This window comes from Trachemys scripta, chromosome 10 (assembly GCF_013100865.1).
Source record: "Trachemys scripta elegans isolate TJP31775 chromosome 10, CAS_Tse_1.0, whole genome shotgun sequence".
In the NCBI taxonomy this organism is placed as follows: Eukaryota; Metazoa; Chordata; order Testudines; family Emydidae; genus Trachemys; species Trachemys scripta.
Window position 1 is genome coordinate 50,023,524 of NC_048307.1, and position 20,897 is coordinate 50,044,420.

General features: G+C 42.5%; 1 protein-coding gene across 1 annotated transcript in view; it reads left to right on the forward strand.

Annotated features, from left to right (window-relative positions):
- SCAPER (S-phase cyclin A associated protein in the ER) overlaps positions 1-20,897 on the forward strand; it is a gene marked incomplete in the record, with an annotated part of 368,987 nt that overhangs the window by 119,169 nt on the left and 228,921 nt on the right. Inside the window, 6 exon segments of the mRNA XM_034784768.1 lie at positions 7,396-7,471; positions 7,661-7,778; positions 8,193-8,304; positions 9,440-9,580; positions 14,343-14,498; positions 16,312-16,454. Of these exon segments, the coding sequence (XP_034640659.1) occupies positions 7,396-7,471; positions 7,661-7,778; positions 8,193-8,304; positions 9,440-9,580; positions 14,343-14,498; positions 16,312-16,454 (746 nt within the window).

The following is a 20,897-nucleotide window of genomic DNA, read 5'->3' on the forward strand; positions in this document are numbered from 1 at the left end:
AATAGAGCTGCAAACCATCATCATTGAACGACAACTTCCGCTGCCACTCTGCTCTCCTGCTCTGGCAGCAGACGGTGCAATAGGGCTGCAAACCATTGTCACGCTTCCGCTGCCACCTTGCTCTCCTGCAGACGCCATACCACGGCAAGCATGGAGTCCGCTCAGATCACCGCGGTAGTTATGAGCACTGTAAACACCTCGCGCATTATCCTGCAGTATATGCAGCACCAGAACCTGCAAAAGCAGGTGAGGAGGCGATGGCAGGGCGGTGACGAGAGTGATGAGGACATGGACACAGACTTCTGTTAAAGCACGGGCCCTGGCAATTTGGACATCATGGTGGTAATGGGGCAGGTTCATGCTGTGGAACGCCGATTCTGGGCCCAAGAAACAAGCACAGACTGGTGGGACCACATAGTGTTGCAGGTCTGGGATGATTCCCAGTGGCTGCGAAACTTTCGCATGCGTAAGGGCACTTTCATGGAACTTTGTGACTTGCTTTCCCCTGTCCTGAAGCGCAAGAATACCAAGATGAGAGCAGCCCTCGCAGTTCACAAGCGAGTGGCGATAGCCCTCTAGAAGCTTGCAATGCCAAACAGCTACCGGTCAGTCGGGCATCAATTTGGACTGGGCAAATCTACTATGGGGGCTGCTGTGATCCAAGTAGCCAAGGCAATCACTGACCTGCTGCTATCAAGGGTAGTGACTCTGGGAAATGTGCAGGTCATAGTGGATGACTTTGCTGCAATGGGATTCCCTAACTGTGGTGGGGCGATAGACGGAACCCGTATCCCTATCTTGGGACCGGAACACCAAGGTAGCTAGTCCATAAACCGAAAAGGATACTTTTCAATGGTGCTGCAAACACTGGTGGATCACAAGGGACATTTCATCAACATCAACGTGGGATGGCCGGGAAAGGTACATGATACTCACATCTTCAGGAACTCTGGTCTGCCTGAACGGCTGCAGCAAGGGACTTACTTTCCAGACCAGAAAATAACCGTTGGGGATGTTGAAATGCCTATAGTTATCCTTGGGAACCCAGCCTACCCTTTAATGCCATGGCTCATGAAGCCATACACAGGCACCCTGGACAGTAGTCAGGAGCTGTTCAACTATATATAGGCTGAGCAAGTGCAGAATGGTTGTAGGATGTGCATTTGGAAGTTTAAAAGTGCACTGGTGCAGTTTACTGACTCGGTTAGATCTCAGCGAAACTAATATTCCCATTGTTATTACTGCTTGCTGTGTGCTCCACAATATCTGTGAGAGTAAGGGGGAGGCATTTATGGCAGGGTGGGAGGTTGAGGCAAATCGCCTGGCTGCTGATTGCACACAGCCCAACACCAGTGCAGTTAAAAGAGCACAGCAGGGCGTGCTGCGCATCAGAGAAGCTTTGAAAACCAGTTTCATGACTGGCCAGGCTATGGTGTGAAAGTTCTGTTTGTTTCTCCGTGATGAAAACCTGCCCCCTTGGTTCACTCTACTTCTCTGTAAGCCAACCACCCTCCCCTCCCCGCTTCGATCACCGCTTGCAGGGGCAATAAAGTCGTTGTTTCAAGTTCATGCATTCTTTATTCATTTGTCACACAAATAGGGGGATAACTGCCAAGGTAGTCCAGGAGGGGTGGTGGAGGAGGGAAGCATCAAGTGGGATGGTGGAGGAGGGAAGGACAAGGTCACATTGCACTTCAAAACTTATTGAATGCCAGCCTTCTGTTGCTTGGGCAGTCCTCTGGGGTGGAGTGGTTGAATTCTGCGCACCCCCACCCCGGCCCGGTGTTCTTGGGCGTCTGGGTGAGGAGGCTATGGAACTTGGGGAGGAGGGCGGTTGGTTATACAGGGGCTGCAGTGTCAGTCTGTGCTCCTGCTGCCTTTCCAGCACCTCAACCATACGCCGAAGCATGTCAGTTTGATCCTTCAGTAGCCTCAGCATTGCATCCTGCCTCCTCTCATCATGCTGCCGCCATCTATCCTCTTACTCCAGCCATCTATCCTCTCGTGCGTCCCTCCTGTCCTCGCGTTCATTTTGTGCTTTCTTGGTCTCTGACATTGTCTGCCTCCACGCATTCTGCTGGGCTCTTTCAGTGCGGGAGGACTGCATGAGCTCAGAGAACATTTTACTGCAAGTGCGTTTTTTCGCCTTCTTATCTGCGCTAGCCTCTGGGACGGAGATGATAGGGGGAGCGTTGAAACATTTGCAGCTGCAGGAGGAAAAAAAGGGAGAGTTGGGTTGGCCATTTAAAAGGAGGGGCATTGGTTTTTGGGTTAACGTGCAGCACAAACCCAACTAAACCTCCCCTCATACCCAATTCTCTGGGATGATCACTTCACCCCTCCCCCCACCACGTGGCTAACAGCGGGGATGATTTCTTTTCAGCCACAGGTACACAGCCCAGCAGAAACGGCTACTTCTGAATGTCCCCTTAATAAAATTCCCCTATTTCAAACAGGTGACTATGAATGATATCACTCTCCTGAGGATAACCGAGAGAGATAAAGAATGGATGTTGCTTGATAGCATTCCAGTAGCTTTACTGGCCGCAAATACATCCCAAGTCTTCATGGCAAATTAATCATTAAACACACTTGCTTTTAAACCATGTATTATATTTACAAAGGTACACTCACCAGAGGTGCCTTCTCTGCCTTCAAGGTCCGGGAGCCCGGGTTGGGAGGATAATGTCTCCAGGGTGATAAACAGTTCCTGGCTGTCGGGGAGAACGGTTTCTCCGCTTGCCTGCTGTGCGCTATCTTCAACCTCCTCCTCCTCTTCCTCATATTCCTTGTCCTCAAAATCCTCATCCCTGTTACGTGAGACTCCCTTGCAGGAGTCCACATACAGGGATGGGGTAGTTGTAGGGGCACCCCCTAGAATTGCATGCAGCTTATGATAGAAGCGGCATGTCTGGGGGTCTGACCCGGAACAGCCATTTGCCTCTTTGATTTTTTGGTAGGCTTGCCTGAGCTCCTTATGTTTCACGTGGCACTGCTGCGGGTCCCTGTTATAGCCTCTGTCCTTCATGCCCTTGGAGTATTTTTCAAATATTTTGGCATTTCGTCTTTTGGAACTGAGTTCTGATAGCACAGATTCGTCTCCCCATACAGTGATCAGATCCAGTACCTCCCGTTCGGTCCATGCTGGAGCTCTTTTGCGATTCTGGGACTCCATGGTCACCTCTGCTGATGAGCTCTGCATGGTCACCTGTGCTGATCAGCTTGCCACGCTGGCCAAACAGGGAAATGAAATTCAAAAGTTTGCGGGGCTTTTCCTGTCTTCCTGGCCAGTACATCTGAGTTGAGAGTGCTGTCCAGAGTGGTCACAATGGAGCACCTGGGATAGCTCCCGGAGGCCAATACTGTCAAATTGCATCAACACTACCCCCAAATTTGACCCGGCGATGTCGATTTCAGCGCTAATCCCCTCGTCAGGGAGGAGTACAGAAATCTATTTTAAGACCCCTTTAAGTCGACAAAAATGGCTTCGTCATGTGGACAGGTGCAGGGTTAAATCGATCTAACGCTACTAAATTTGACCTTAACTCATAGTGTAGACCAGGGTTATGTGTCCACTCATGAAGAAGAGTACTACTCAGTGTGACTGGCGGTAGCAGAAAGAGGCTGTAAGTGACTATGGGAATTAGATAGCTAAAACTTCACACATCATTTTGAAAACATAGAGATTAATTATTTAGGGCACAATCCTAGAAATACACATTTGAGTGATTTTCCATAGAATTTAATTGAGTGAGACTACTCATCTGAGTAAAGTGATTCATGTATATTTGCAGGACTGTATCCTTCGCTTATGAGCACTTTAGGGTAGGGACTATGTTTATATAGTACCCAGCAGAGTGGAGTCCCAGTCCCTACTGGGGCATTTGGACAGTTCTGTGAAACTCATAATAACTATAATACAAAACTCAGGATTCAGTAAACAGGTTGTAGGACTTTATGGTAGTTTACAGATTTCAGAGTAGCAGCTGTGTTAGTCTGTATCCGCAAAAAGAACAGGAGTACTTGTGGCACCTTAGAGACTAACAAATTTATTAGAGCATAAGCTTTCGTGGACTACAGCCCACTTCTTTGGATGCATATAGAGTGAAACATATATTGAGGAGATATATATACACACATACAGAGAGCATGAACAGGTGGGAGTTGTCTTACCAACTCTGAGAGGCCAATTAAGTAAGAGAAAAAAACTTTTGAAGTGATAATCAAGCTAGCCCAGTACAGACAGTTTGATAAGAAGTGTGAGAATACTTACAAGGGGAGATAGATTCAATGTTTGTAATGGCTCAGCCATTCCCAGTCCTTATTCAATCCTGAGTTGATTGTGTCTAGTTTGCATATCAATTACAGCTCAGCAGTCTCTCGTTGGGAGTCTGGTTTTGAAGTTTTTCTGTTGTAAGATAGCCACCCGCAGGTCTGACCTTGAATGACCAGACAGGTTAAAGTGTTCTCCCACTGGTTTTTGAGTATTATGATTCCTGATGTCAGATTTGTGTCCATTAATTCTTTTGCAGAGACTGTCCGGTTTGGCCAATGTACATGGCAGAGGGGCATTGCTGGCACATGATGGCATATATCACATTGGTAGATGTGCAGGTGAACGAGCCCCTGATGGTATGGCTGATGTGATTAGGTCCTATGATGATGTCACTTGAATAGATATGTGGACAGAGTTGGCATCGGGCTTTGTTACAAGGATAGGTTCCTGGGTCAGTGGTTTTGTTCAGTGATGTGTGGTTGCTGGTGAGTATTTGCTTTAGGTTGGGGGGTTGTCTGTAAGCGAGGACAGGTCTGTCTCCCAAGATCTGTGAGAGTAAAGGATCATCTTTCAGGATAGGTTGTAGATCTCTGATGATGCGCTGGAGAGGTTTTAGTTGGGGGCTGAAGGTGACAGCTAGTGGTGTTCTGTTATTTTCTTTGTTGGGCCTGTCTTGTAGGAGGTGACTTCTGGGTACTCGTCTGGCTCTGTCAATCTGTTTTTTCACTTCAGCAGGTGGGTATTGTAGTTTTAAGAATGCTTGATAGAGATCTTGTAGATGCTGGTCTCTATCTGAGGGATTGGAGCAAATGCAGTTATATCTTAGAGCTTGGCTGTAGACAATGGATCGTGTGGTGTGTCCTGGATGGAAGCTGGAGGCATGTAGGTAAGTGAAGCGGTCAGTAGGTTTCCGGTATAGGGTGGTATTTATGTGACCATCGCTTATTAGCACAGTAGTGTTCAGGAAATGGACCGCTTGTGTGGATTGATCTAGGCTGAGGTTGATGGTGGGATGGAAATTATTGAAATCATGGTGAAATTCCTCAAGGGCTTCTTTTCCATGGGTTCAGATGATGAAGATGTCATCAATGTAGTGCAAGTAGAGTAGGGACGTTAGGGGACGAGAGCTAAGGAAGCGTTGTTCTAAGTCAGCCATAAAAATGTTGGCATACTGTGGGGCCATGCGGGTACCCATAGCAGTGCCGCTGACTTGAAGGTATATATTGTCCCCAAATGTGAAATAGTTGTGGCTGAGGACAAAGTCACACAGTTCAGCCACCAGGTTAGCTGTGACATTATCAGGGATACTGTTCCTGATAGCTTGTAGTCTATCTTTGTATGGAATATTGGTGTAAAGGGCTTCTTCGTCCATAGTGGCTAGGATGGTGTTTTCTGGAAGATCACCGATGGATTGTAGTTTCCTCAGGAAGTCAGTGGTGTCTCGAAGATAGCTGGGAGTGCTGGTAGCGTAGGGTCTGAGGAGAGAGTCCACATAACCAGACAAGCCTGATGTTAGGGTGCCAAGGCCTGAGATGATGGGGCGTCCAGGATTTCCAGGTTTATGGATCTTGGGTAGCAAATAGAATACCCCTGGTCGGGGTTCTAGGCATGTGTCTGTACAGATTTGTTCCTGTGCTTTGTCAGGGAGTTTTTTTAGCAGATGGTGTAGTTTCTTTAGGTAATCCTCAGTGGGATCAGAGGATAATGGCCTGTAGAATGTGGTGTTAGAGAGCTGTCTAGCAGCCTCTTGGTCATATTCCAATTTATTCATGATGACGACAGCACCTCCTTTGTCAGCCTTATTGATTATGTCGTCAGGGTTGTTTCTGAGGCTGTAGATGGTGTTGTGTTCAGCATGGCTGAGGTTATGGGGCAAGTGATGTTGCTTTTCCACAATTTCAGCCTTTGCACGTTGACGGAAACAATCTATGTAGAAATCCAGTCTGTTGTTTCGACCGTCCGGAAGAGTCCACTCAGAATCCTTTTTATTGTAGTGCTGGTAGGGGGGATTCTGTGGGTTAGTATGCTGTTCAGAGGTATGTTGGAAATATTCTTTGAGTCGGAGATGTCGAAAGTAGGATTCTAGGTCACCGCAGAACTGTATCATGTTCATGGGTCTGGACGGACAAAAGGAGAGGCCCCGAGATAGGATAGACTCTTCTGCTGGGCTAAGAGTGTAGCTGGAAAGATTAACAATATTGCTGGGTGGGTTAAGGGAACTACTGTTGTGGCTGCTTGTGGCATGTAGCAGTTTAGATAGTTTAGTGTCCTTTTTCCTTTGTAGAGAGGCAAAGTTTGTCTTGTAAAGTCTATCCATGAGGAAGTTTGTGTGGAAGGTTGTTTTTTTATGAGAGTATCCAGTTTTGAGAGCTCATTCTTAATTCTTAATGACCAGACACTTTAACCTGTCTGGTCATTCTATGACAGACCTGCAGGTGGCTATTTTACAACAGAAAAACTTCAAAAAAAGACTCCAACGAGAGACTGCTGAGCTGGAATTGATATGCAAACTAGATACAATCAACTCAGGATTGAATAAGGACTGGGAATGGCTGAGCCATTACAAACATTGAATCTATCTCCCCTTGTAAGTATTCTCACACTTCTTATCAAACTGTCTGTACTGGGCTTGCTTGATTATCATTTCAAAAGTTTTTTTCTCTTACTTAATTGGCCTCTCAGAGTTGGTAAGACAACTCCCACCTGTTCATGCTCTCTGTATGTGTGTATATATATCTCCTCAATATATGTTTCACTCTATATGCATCCAAAGAAGTGGGCTATAGTCCACGAAAGCTTATGCTCTAATAAATTTGTTAGTCTCTAAGGTGCCACAAGTACTCCTGTTCTTTTTATGGTAGTTTATTAGTCTTCAGAGATGTAAAATGCTTAGTAGCAGCTGGAGCTGTCATTTGTAATTAAGACATTATTCTGCAATTAAAAATTACATAAAAATTGACTTATCTTAGGATTCACTCTATTTCTGCAGGGGTTTCTCTTTTAATTGCCCTTAAGCTTTAGTCTAAGTTTGTACAGCATTATAAAATCCACCCTTTTGCTAGTATAGGGTTGTGTAAAAGACGTGTTTTGATTTCATGGATCATTTTATGAAATTTCAGGCTAGCATGGGCAGTGGAAGTATATCTTTCTGTGGCATGTCTATGGACTGGAATGATGTCCTGGCAGATTATGAAGGTAAAGATTTATGTATTCATCTAAACACACAAAATAACAGTTTAGGAAAGAGACTTTCTTTTAATACTCAGTTATGCATTTGGAATAGAAATGACTCCCAAATCATTGAGAAGTTCAGAATGATGTTATTTGGATATTGTTGGAAATTATATTTTAAATTATGTAAGTGATTGTTTCCTTTCTGTGCAGCTCGTGAATCATGGCGTCAAAATAATTCATGGGGTGATATAGTGGAAGAAGAACCTGCGCGTCCACCAGGCCATGGAATACATATGCATGAGAAACTCTCTTCACCATCTCGCAAAAGGTCTTGGAATTTTCAGCTGACTTGAATAGCCAAAATAGAAATAGATTCAACTGTTGCAAGAAGTTTTTATGTTAATAATTTCTTGTCTTCTTTATAAAGTGCTTTGTAATTTGTGGAGGGAAAAAAACTTTATATAAGAGCTGGTTATTATTGTTATAAAGTTTGTTACATTTGTACTGTATTATACAGTAGTTCAAATGATAAAATGTTCTGAGATTGAAAGAACAGAACAGGGATAATATTAAATATGTTAATCAAACACTTATAAATGAGATTAAATCAAATAAGTTACATTTCAGCAGTATAATGCTTTTTTTACTTTCCTAAAGATATTTGGACAGCTAAATTGCTTATAGGATTGTCAATCTCAGTTCTTTGTCTCATTGGCTTATTTTATTATGTTTATATTAAAAGAACAATAGCAGAATCCAAAAAGAAACATGAGGAGAAACAGATGAAAGCTCAACAGCTGAGAGAAAAGTTACGTGAAGAGAAAACGCTAAAGCTTCAAAAACTGATGGAGCGGGTAAGCTTTCTATAGTTAAAAAGATCGAGTTTATTTTAATTTAGAAGAGTATATTTTGTTCACATGGTCCTAAAAGTTCATTAAGTTCAGAGCTAACTTCAGAATGAACCTTGTCTTCTGGGTCTGAGTTAGCAGAATCGTAGTGCATGACACAATTGACCTGACTTTCTAGGAGGCTTGTATATTATTATTATTTATGTTACCCAAAGTCTCATTCTAGATTGGGCTCCCATTGTGCTATGTGTCTTCCTCCAGTGTTAAAAGAGAAGCAACAGAAAAAAGACCGGGGAGGGGGATAAAAAACACACAAACCACTGATCAGAGTGATGATGTGCATGCATCTTGTTAGTTCATTTTCATCTGTCTGTCTGTCTGTCTGTTTTGGGAGCCAGACAAGGGCAAGGGGAATGAAATGGTGAATACAGAATAAAAGGGAAGAGGGACATTGTTGGGGATGGAGAGATGGGTACGGGAAAGGAAGGAAAAATGGAGAGGTCACTGGTAGATATAGGACTGTGCAGGAGAGGGATAAGAGGAGATTGGGGTGAGCAACCAGCCATCAGTAAGAAAATTATGTCTATAGTTCAGATTGTAAAAAGCAGTCTTCTGATATTGCTTGCATCCAGTGGCTGTGCAGATACCTCTCCTTTCTGTGCTGCTCCAAGCTGTTACTGCAGGAGTCCCTGATGCTTCTAGGGATTGGCTTCATCAGAAGGGCCTGATCTGCTCCCTGTCTGAGGGCTCCTTTTGAGTCTGTTATATTACCTGAATCAAAAGGCTTTTGTCATACTGCGTACAATATTGCACTGGACTTGTAAAATAGTGTTGACATCATTAAACGAAGAGTTATTGCCAAATCATTAAGCGCTGTGAGATTTATGAGAAAATCTCACACTAAGTCCTTTTTACTCAGAGAAAGCGCTCTAAATACTTGGACATATCAAAAGAGCTCACTTAATTTTAGCATTTTTTGACTCAGTTCTCTTTGAGCTAGCCTGAAATTACTGCAGGGTTTTGCAGGATAGCTTAACTTTGTACTGTCACAAGTGTAGATAAAGGTTACAAAGTAGAAAATACCAGGGAAAATTCAGACATTAACTGCTGTATTAATAATGTACTAACTCACTGTGTGTAGGAGAAAGATGTGCGAAAGTGGAAAGAAGAATTACTGGACCAGAGACGCAGGATGATGGAGGAAAAATTACTCCATGCTGAATTTAAACGTGAAGTGCAGTTACAAGCAATTGTGAAAAAAGCACAAGAGGAAGAAGCAAAGGTAAGATGTCTGTATAGAAAAACATTTATTATTTGTTGAGTGTGCTCAGCACTATACATGATCTCTCTATCAGATATATGAAGGCAATATGTATCAGACATATGATCACCAGTCAAGCAGATAAGGTTCAGTTTCAAAATGGTGAAAGTTTTCCTTTAAAAAAAATCCCTTCATGGGTGAACTATCATTGCTAAGCTTAGTGGAAGAAATATGTTTTAAGGAGAGATTTGAATAAAGAGCAAGTAATGCTCTTGCCAGCCTTTGGATAGTGCATAGTACACTCCCCTCTACACATAATGGCTTTTTCGGTAATTTGCACCCCTGAAGCTTCACAGAAGGCGCCTGTCCTTTTAATTCCAATTGTCCCTGTAGCTTTGCATGGGATGTGCAAAGTGGGGAAAGCTCATTGTGCTCTTTCTATGCTACACCCCCACGCTAGGACTAAGGGACAGTCTGGCCCTTTAAATGGAGTCCTGTAAACGTATATCACATGTTCATACTAACCCACTGTTCCTTCCCAGTGGTTTGGATTTAGATATGACTGGAATCCCAAACACAAGTAAAGTAGTGACTCATGACTAGTGCACTGAACATGATTGAGAGCCCCCAATATAGACTTATCACGCTTTAAAATGTACTTACCTCCTGGGTCTGTGAAGTACCTCGCTGAAGAAACAAGAATGTAGATTAGAATGTTAATTTTTTACATTAATTAAATGCACTGATGGTTGTGTTTTTAGCGTTTTTGTTTTTTTTTAAATCAGTAAGGCATTAGTAATGTTGTTAAATATTGGAGAGCTCAGAGACCTTATAATAGAATCATAGGACCGGAAGGGACCTTGAGAGGTCATCTAGTTCACTTCCCTACAGTCATGGCAGGACTAAGTATTTGGCATAGTGTATTTATTCTAGGAAGATAGACAAAACATATCAATGGTTTATTGACTTGAACTAAGGTGGTAGTTGCTGATAAATGCTTTTTGTTTTAGTTTATTGAAGAACTGTTAATAAAGTAACTTAGAAGAAGAATTTATTTTAAAGCTCCTTTCTTCTGTAACAAAGATGTCCTCTTACTACTAAATGCTGTGTTTTACATGTAGTGAAGCTCTGTATCTGAACTGTGATTTATACACCTTTTCAACCTTGTTAATTATCATAATCATGACAAAATTGGTTTAGCAGTTTAACTTAATGGTTGTTTCTGTCACTTAGTCCAGACTCTATTCTAAACTATCTAATTCAGTCTAACACATTTACCTTCATTATTATTTCATTAAACCAGCGTGACTTCTGTAATCATATTAACTAAATCACACTTAACATAATCCCAACTAAGCAGATGTTTGAAGTGTTGCGTGTGTTTAATGTGTGCAGTCTGCTGCCTCTTGTGGTTCTTTTGTTCTTGAAGATCAAGGGATATGTCTACACTGGAAACTTCAAAGCACTGCCACTGGAGCATTCCTGCGGCAGCGCTTTGAAGTGTGAGTGTGGTTGCACGAGAGTGCTGGGAGAGAGCTCTCCCAGCGCTCCTGGTAATCCACCTCCAGAGTCTGTCTACACTAGCACTTTAAAGCGCTCAGATTTGCTGCGCTCGGGGGGTGATTTTTCACACCCTTGAGTCAGCAAGTTAGAGCGCTGTAAAATGTAAGTGTAGACAAGCCCAAGGTTAATTGGGTTTACAGAAATACTAGCTGATGTGTAGTACAGTTAAAAGACCATGATGACTGTTGCTACCCAATTGGTTTTCCAAATTCCCACTGCTTGCTGTTCACTGAACTACAAAATCAATTCTGTAAATGTATTCCAGTCAGTAAACAAAGCAGAAAAATCTACCTTTTGTTTGGCCTCTTATTAGTTCCACAGATTTACATCTGCACTATCCTTTTATGGATTCACACAAATGTAATAGGTTGTGTATGACAATGAACTCTCTTTTATATTCAGTATTTCCTAATGTGTTTTGTCAATGCTAATAACTTTTTGTGATTTTTTTCCTCAATAACTTTCCTTCTGAAATATATTTTATTTAAGATTAAATAATAGTTTGCCTTTTCTCAGTTGCATATACCTTTCTGAAACATTCACCGTGATGCAAATATTACGTGTATATATGTATTAAGGTTCACCAAAATCTTTTCAGCAGTTTTTGAGTATGCAGAGAGGGTAAAAATTACACTTATTTCAAATAATTTAAAATAAAATAATGATTGTATAGCACTGGGAATACAAAGCTTAAAATTTTGCATATATTTAATTATTTAAAAATTAAAATATCTGAAAAGCACTTCAAAATTGGCTCCTATGCATCAATTTTTCATGAGTTATTTATCAATGGCAATTTTAGAATTAAAATGTTATGTACTGTTCTTCTGTGGATCAATAAAATAGTAAATATGGATTTATGAAATAGATCGTAACAAGGTATGAAAGAAAAAGACTATTGAGCTTGATATATTTTCCTTAATTACAAATATGTATATACCCACTTTTAAAACATTCCATTTTGTGAGGTAAATATCAGAATTTAATAAATCTATAAATACATACAATTTTCAAAGTAAAAGGTGGAAAAGACTGAATGAATCATATGGGCCCTGATCCTACAAACACTCATGCACATGCATAACTTTACTCACGTGAGTGTATTGGCTAGTGCAGGGGTTGGCAACCTCTGGCACGCGGCTCGCCAGGGTAAGCACCCTGGCGGGCCAGACAAGTTTGTTTACCTGCCGCCTCCACAGGTTCGGCCAATCATGGCTCCCAGTGGCCCCGGTTTGCCACTCTGGGCCAATGGGGGCTGCGGGAAGCGGCGTGGGCCGAGGGATGTGCTGGCTGCGGCTTCCCGTCACCCCCATTGGCCCAGAGCGGCGAACTACGGCCAGTGGGAGCCACGATCGGCCAAACCTGTGGAGGCGGCAGGTAAACAAACTGGTTCGGCCCACCAGGGTGCTTACCCTGGCGAGCCACATGCCAGAGGTTGCCGACCCCTGGGCTAGTGCACTATCTATTCTTGTTTTAAATTTCTCAAATTATGTGGCCTCTCTAACTTACCCTGAGAAAATTTCCACAGTCCAATGCGTTTCATTATTGGGAAGATTTTCCTGATATTAAGCCTAAATTTAACTTTTTCTTGATAGCTTATCCCATTTCTTGATTGCTTGTTTATACTCCTTGGGCTACCCTGTTAAACAAATCATGTGTGAGGAAAGCAAGGCCCTCAATTCAACTTGCTTGCAAACACTGCATCTGATTAATTCAAAAATTTCAGGGAATCATCTGGGCGTCAATTGGCAGAACCCTATTAGTTTTGGTGAAAATCAGAAAAATCTGATTTCTATTGGTGGACGTGACAGGAAAGTAAGGCTCACAGAGTGCCCATTTCATGCTTCAAGCAGAGAAATCACTCTAGTACCCCTTGCTGCTTCCTACACATATTATAAACTGCAGCTTAACTTGCTGTTCTCATTGGGTGTATGGCTCAGCCTACAGAAGTAACAAAGTATGTGATCCTTTACTTATTTGAATATGTTGTCCTCAGTTACACTGAGATAAAAAAAATTATAAGGAATATTAACCCTCATGCTTCGTTTCTTATGTACTGAAGTGTGCAACTCTGTAGTAGGAATAAATATAATTTTTGTAATGCCTTTGAGCTAAGAATATCTGAATACTTTACAAATGGCAGTGAATTAAGCTCCATAATGCTGTTGTGAGGTAGCTATTCCTATCCCCGTTTTGCAGATAGAAGAATTGAGGCACATAGGTTAAATGACTTGCAAGTCTGACAGAGAAAGAAACAGAACCTAAGTCTCTTGACTCCCAGTGCTTTGTTTTAACTACTTAGGGCCCTGATCTTGCAACTGGATATCGACGGTCTGATCCTTGCATCCCTGCAGCGCTTCATTTATTTGCTCCGCAGATTGACCAGCCTTTCTTTGCTCAGCTGCTTAGAAGGGATGGGGGTACCGAAAATGTTTTCTGCCCTGGCCAACAAAATGCCTAGGGCCTGTTCTAGATGGGGAGGAGGGTCTGCCCATGTAAATCCAGTTTCAGTATCTGGGCCTAAATAATGCTTTCTCTCTGTGGACTTTTAACAATAATCCTAGTTGGTGCAGCTGTCAGATAAGGGATTGCATTATATAGACCCAATCCTACAAACATTTAAATTGAAATCAGTGGGACTACTCACATGTGTAAAGTGAAACACGAGTAAATGCTTGAAAGGGACCTATGTTTTTATTAAAAAAAACCCAAACCTAAAATGTTATGTTAGTATATGAGATTGGTTGCAACCCAGAGACTGTTAGTTGGTATTACAGTCTAAAGTAAATTTAATTTTAAAAAGATGATTAAAGATATTCAGCAAAGTACTTAAAAATGTGAACAGTCCCATTAAATTCAGTGGAGCTACTCGTGAGTAAAGGTAGGCATCTGCTTTAGTACCTTTCTAAATCAGGGCCTTATAAAAAATAGAGGTTTAGTTTATAGTAGTTCTTGATGTGTAGGATAATCTAGGTAAATTATTTTAAAATATGCCTATTTTTTCTCATGTATATCCAAATCCTTAACAAAGGATAGCATCAGATTGAGACTAAAAATGAGAATCTTTGATGAAAAACCAGGGACATGGGAAAGGATACATACACTGTGATTGCAAACCTCTTATCCGCAAATGTTAAAAATGTACCTGGGATAGACGCCACTAAATGGAGAATGTTCCTTTAACTCTTCAAATGTCTTGTACGTTTTGGTTTAATTGCAGGTAAATGAAATTGCATTTATAAACACCTTAGAAGCCCAAAATAAACGTCATGATGTGTTGTCCAAACTAAAAGAGTATGAACAAAGACTAAATGAATTACAGGAAGAACGCCAACGGAGGCAGGAAGAAAAGCAAGCACGTGATGAAGCTGTTCAGGTATAATGTAACTTTTCAAGTGAAAAAAATAGTTGCAAAAATACAATAAAAGCAGCAAATTTGCTCTTAGTTATGATTACATAATGTATGAACATTTTGATTTATCTCCTATACTGAATTACAAAAAAGCAAGATTCCACAGATAGCTTCTTTATAATGCTTCAGGAAGTTGGAAAAAATTTGATTGTTAAAAGCTGTACAGGGCTGTTTATACAAATACTGGTTAGTTGGGACTCTTCATGTCTTCAGTCACTCCTTTGTGCCTGCAGCCTGTTTTTCTGTGGTCTCAGCCTGCTTTTGCTCCCTTGAGTACCTGCCACTTCTCTAGTCCTGCCCTGATGGGCCCCTCATCAGGGGCTCTAGGCCCCTCTCAGTCCCAGCTAGAGGAAATCCTCCAAGCAGTCTTACAGTCCCACATGCCACCACCATTCCTTTCTGTCCACAGATCCCTTTGCCTAACTAAAGACTAAAACCCTCAGCCTCCTACAGTGCTATTTCTGTGCACAGCACATTGCAAATACAGAAGGCTGTCTGATGGCGTGTTTGCAGCTCAGTGTTCAGAGGACAATGAAAAGGTTAAACACTAACTTACCGAGCTGCTGCACTACACCAAAAAGGGCTGCTACTGTTTCCTTGGAGTCAACTGGAGATTCTCAGAATAGAGAGGACAAAGGAAGTTGGGTCATGGGACTGTGGGATACTTTTGGCGGACTCCCAGGACCTGCGTCAATGGGGCTACATCTACTCTGCAAAGCAATAGGGCTCGAACCCTGGGTCCCAGACTGACTCGGCCTTGAACCCTCCAGCCCCAAATAGTCCCAGGATCCTAGATCCAAGCCTGAGTCTGAGAGATTTGTGTGTAGGCTGAAGCGGGGTTTGGGCTCCAAGCTGAGTCTGAGCCCAGGCTTACATTGCAGCATAGACATACCCTTACAGAGTTGCGTTGGGGAGGTCCAGCATTGTTGCAGTCTTTTCTGCAGTGCCCCATGATGCACTTTGTATATTTCATATGGCAGTTCGCGCTTTTGTGCATTTATTTAATTGTACAATCACAGTCAAGCATGCGGTTACTTTTCTTGTTTACCTTTTTTAAAAGAAGAAAATTAAATGCATTCATGCAATGTTATTGAAATTTTATACACATACAAGTTAGAATAATCATTTATGGTTCCCACAGTAACCATAACCCAGCCACATTGCACATGTATATTAAGACATTAAAACTAACACCATAAGTAGTAACACAAAATATTATAAATGTGAAAAGGGGGCTGAGTTATGGCTTCTGTTGTCATTATGACTTTGAATTTCCTGACTTTTATTAGTGTAAAATCAAAACCATAGATAAGTTGTTTGTTCTTAATAGATGTAAAGATTGCATATCCAGTCCTTAAGTTAACAGGCAAAATGCTTCTAGGATCATGCTCAAAGACTTTGGAGTTCTTTGAGAGGGTATTTTGTTTTTATAGCATACAGTCTTCAACCTCTAAGATGTGTAGAATATACCCAAATGTTACTGTTACTTGGTCAGTCTTGTTTGAGTCAGTTATTGAGTGAATAGAGTCTTTCATGTGCAAACAAAAATGTATACCCATTTACTGCCTATAGGAGTGCATACAATTGCACATTCAAATTATTATTTAGGTGCTTATATGTGTGTAGCATTTGTGAGCATCTTTGTGTGCAGGCGTCAAGGCTTCTGTCCAGTCCATATCTTGTCCTTAGAGCCTTTAATGATGGTAAAGTATGATTTCATACCATTGTTAATTTGTAAATAAAAGTGAGTAGCTGAAAATAACTTTTCTATCATTAGGAGCGTAAAAGAGCTCTGGAAGCAGAACGCCAAGCCCGGGTTGAAGAGCTGCTGATGAAAAGGAAAGAACAAGAAGCTCGGATTGAACAGCAGCGGCAGGAGAAAGAGAAAGCACGGGAAGATGCAGCACGGGAAAGGGCCAGGTAGTTCTCCTTACCATCTTGGGCCCTTATTCTGCATGGTGATCCATACAAGTAGACTTGTGCTCCTGTACAGATCACAGTGCAGACCTGGGGCTTTGGTTTGGGTATTTTTGGAGAGTGATATTAATAAATATCATTTATAAATGTTTTCAAATACAGAAATTAGGTGAATCATATTAATTATAAGTCCTTTCTGGCAGAGTCCTTATTCTGTGTTGAAAAAGTGCTGTGTAAATTTGCAGCGCACACTACATACATTATTATTTTATTATAGTATTAAAATTTGCTGTATCATAAACTTTTATTACTAACAAGACCTTTTAACAAATTGCCTTTTTCCTATTTTTTTATGGTTTGTCCATAATCAAAATTCCACGAAGAGGTTTTTAATACAATAGCCATTTCAGCTGTTCAGCTCTCTATCTCTCTTGGGACAAATTTGAGTTGGATGTATATATGAATTTTGACCCATTGAATGTAGGTCCATCATTATATTGTACACAAAATACTTTCTTTATGTTAAAATCACCTTCTAATTAAGTTATTAGTGTTTATTTTTTTTTTCTGAATCTTGTTCTCAGTCCCCCTCACCCCCTTTCCGAAAGCATATATGTAAAATATGTGCTATGTTCTTTTTGTAGCTGAAGTTTTTTATGACTAAAGGATCATTGGTTTAAAAAAAAACTTCATCTTTTCTGATATTCACAGCTAGTGGTCTTAAAAGCCTTTTAAGGAATACTCTAATCTAAGTAAAACATTCTGAATTTGTATTGATTTTTTTCTACATCTTCCAAGAACATAAATTAATCTAATTTGACATCATATAAAGACCTAATATGCCATGAAATGGTTAAACATAATGTACACAAAGAGCAAGATCCTCCAATCTGCTGATGACTCTTTGCGCCTTTCCTGGATTGCGCAGAGCCAGTATAGCCAGCTCTATGAAGCCTCTGTCATAGCGGTCGGGTGGAAGAGCCCCTTTGTGGTTTCCTCCATTTTCTTTAATTCCCGGAGGACTTGAGGAAAATTAGGCAGAACAGAGACAGGGTGATATTAGTTGCACCACTGTAGGAAAGGCAGTCCTGGTCCTTAGAAATTCTTGCTCTTTCCAAAGATCGTCCATTCACTCTCCTGTTGTGTTAAAGATTCTTTCCCAACAGTTCAGTGTATCCAGACTTCAGGTCCTTTCTTTATCTGACATTATGGCTGTTAGATTTTTAGGACAGAATGTTTTATGCTTATCTGAGGAGATCCAGACTGTTGTTTGGGAGTCCAGGAAGTGCTGTGCTGCTAGATAGAACTGATTATAAAAGGTTGCTCAAGTTAAAATCCTTTATCCTGCTTTCCGTTCATTTAGATTTTTTTTCTTGTCTCTGGTGTAATCAAAGCTATTCCTGACAACTATGTTTATTGATCAAGCTGTTTTTTCTGTGCACTACCGGTATGTTATTATGTAAGGGACCACAGTGTAGTGTAATGCTGATTTTTAAAAAGAGCTCTAGAGGCGATCCTGGCAATTACAGGCCGATAAGCCTAATTTCAGTACCGGGCAAATTGTTAGAAACTAGCTAAGAGCAGAATTATCAGACATGTAGATGAACATGGTTTGTTGTAAAAGGAAGTCGTGCCTCACCAATCCATTAGAATTCTTTGGGAGTGTCAACAAGCATGTGGACAAGGGTGATCCAGTCAATGTAGCATACTTGGATTTTCAGTAAGCCTTTGACAAGGTTCCTCACCAAAGGCTCTTAAGGAAACTAAGTCATCATTGGATAACAGGGAAGGTTCTCTCTTGGATCAGTAACTGGTTAAAAGATAGGAAACAAAGGGTTAGAATAAATAGTTTTCACAATGGAGAGAGGTAACCAGCAGGGTCCCTCGTGGTTCTGTACTGGGACCTGTGCTGTTAAGTTAATTCATTAATGATCTGGAAAAGGGAATGCACAGTGAAGTGGCAAAGAGTTCAGATGATACAAAACTATTCAACATAATTAAGTCCAAAGCTGACTGCAAAGAGTTACAGGGGGATCTCACTAAACTGGGTGCCTGGGCAACAAAATAGCAAATGAAATTCAACATCGATAAATGCAAAGTAGTGCACATCGGAAAAAATAATTTCAACTACACATATCTAAGGAGAGGGTCTAAATTAGCTTTTACCATCCCAGAAAGAGATCTTGGAGTCTCGTGGATAGTTCTCTGAAAACTACAGCTCAATGTATAGCTGTGGTCAAAAAGGCTAACAGAATGTTAGGAACTATTAGGAAAGGGATAGAAAATAAGACCGAAAATGTCATAATCCCACTGTATGAATCCATGGTGTGCCCACATCTTGAATACAGTATCCAGTTCTGGTCACCCCATCTCAAAAAGGATACAGTAGAACTGGAAAACATTCAGAGAAAGGCAGCAAAGATGATCAAAGGTATGGAATTGCTTTTGTGTGAGGAAAGACTAAAAAGAGTAGGCAGTTTAGCTTAGGAAATTGACAATTAAGGCGGGGGTCTGATAGAGATTTATAAAATCTTGAATTGTGTGGAAAAAATGAATAGAGAAGTGTTATTCCTTTCCCACAAAACAAAAAGCAGGTGTCATCTGATGAAATAACAGGTAGCAGGTTTAAGACAAACAAGAGGAAGTAATTTTTCACACAACGCACAATCAGCTTGGGGAACTCATGGGATGTTGTGACAGCCAGAAATATAACAAAGTTTAAAAAAGAACTGGATAAGTTCATGGAGGATAGGTCTGTCAAAGGCTTTAGCCAAGCTGGTCAGCAATGTAACCCCATCAGTGGCATAGCCAGGGTTGCTGCCGAGGAGGAGCGGTGGAGAAAAGAGGCGCCGGTCCTTCGGCGGCATTTCAGTGGCCCTGCACATGCGCCGAAATGCCACCGAAAGACGGAGTGATGCATGCGCAGGGCTACCAAAATTATTCTTATTTTGGCGGCCCCACTCCCCTGGGCAGAGCGCCAGCCCCGCTTCCCCATCCGGAGCGCTGTCTGGGGCACCGAGACCCCGGCCACGCACTCAGGGCTGTAGTCCCGGGGAGAGCGCCCTGAGTCCCAGCCCTGCTCTCACGGCCGGAGTGCCGGATGAGCGCTGGGAGCCCGCGGCCCCGCTGCGCTGGCGGGAGCGCCGGGAGCCCGCGGCCCCAGCCAGAGTGACGGGAGCCCGCGGCCCGCTCTCAAGAGAAGAGAGCGGGCCCCACTTCCCCATCCGGAGCACTGTCCGGGCCGCCGAGACCCCCGGCCACGCTCTCAGGCCCTGAGTCCTGGCCATGCTCTCCCAGCCGGAGTGCCGGCCAGAACAACAGGAGCCTGCAACCCCGCTCCCCCGGCCGGAGTGCTGGCCCCGCTTCCGCAGCCGGAGCACCGCCCGGAGCACCGCGAGCCCCCCGGCCCCTCTCCACCGGCTGGAGTGCTGTCCTGAGTGCCGCGAGCCAGGGTCTGGAGCAGAGCCTCCGAAGGACGGAGTGGCGCATGTGCAGGGCTGCCGAAATAAGAATAATTTCGGCGGCCCTGCACATGCACCGCTCCGTCTTTCAGCAGCATTTTGGCGCATACGCAGGACCGCCAAAAGACGGAGCGGCGCAGAATTCTGGGCTCGGGGGAGCAGGCGCTCCCCCTGCTCCCACCCTAGCTACGTTACTGAAACCAATGCTAGTGGCATCCCTAAACCTCTGGCTTCCAGAAGCCAGAAGGGTAAGATGTGTGTAACTCTCAAAAATTGCAATGTTCTGTATGCTGTTGGCCACAGTGGGAGATAGAACACTGGGCTAGATGGACCATTGATCTGACCCAGTATGGCAGTTCTTATGTTCTTACATTTTACCATCCTTACTTCAAACCATTTTTAAAAGATCTTATGAACTTGTACTCTCCCTTCCCAGGAGACTAATTATCCTTAATGTTTGAGTTTTATGTTAGCCAGACTTAGGCCTGGTCTACACTATGACTTTAATTCGGATATGGCAGCGTTAAATCGAATTAACCCTTCACCCATCCACACAGTGAAGCCATTTATTTTGAAATAAAGGACTCTTAAAATCGATTTCTGTACTCCACCTCGACGAGCGGAGTAGCGCCAAAATCGATATTGTCATTTCGAATTAGGGTTAGTGTGGCTATAATTCGATGATATTGGCCTCCGGGAGCTATCCCACAGTGCACCATTGTGACCGCGCTGGACACCAATCTAAACTCGGATGCACTGGCCAGGTAGACAGGAAAAGCCCCGCGAACATTTGAATTTCATTTCCTGTTTGCCCAGCACAGGAGAGCACAGGTGACCACAGACAGCTCATCAGCACAGGTAACCATGCAGGCCGATAATCGAAAAAGAGCACCAGCATGGACCGTATGGGAGGTACTGGATCTGATCGCTATATGGGGAGAGGATTCAGTGCTAGCAGCATTTCGTTCAAAAAGACGAAATGCCA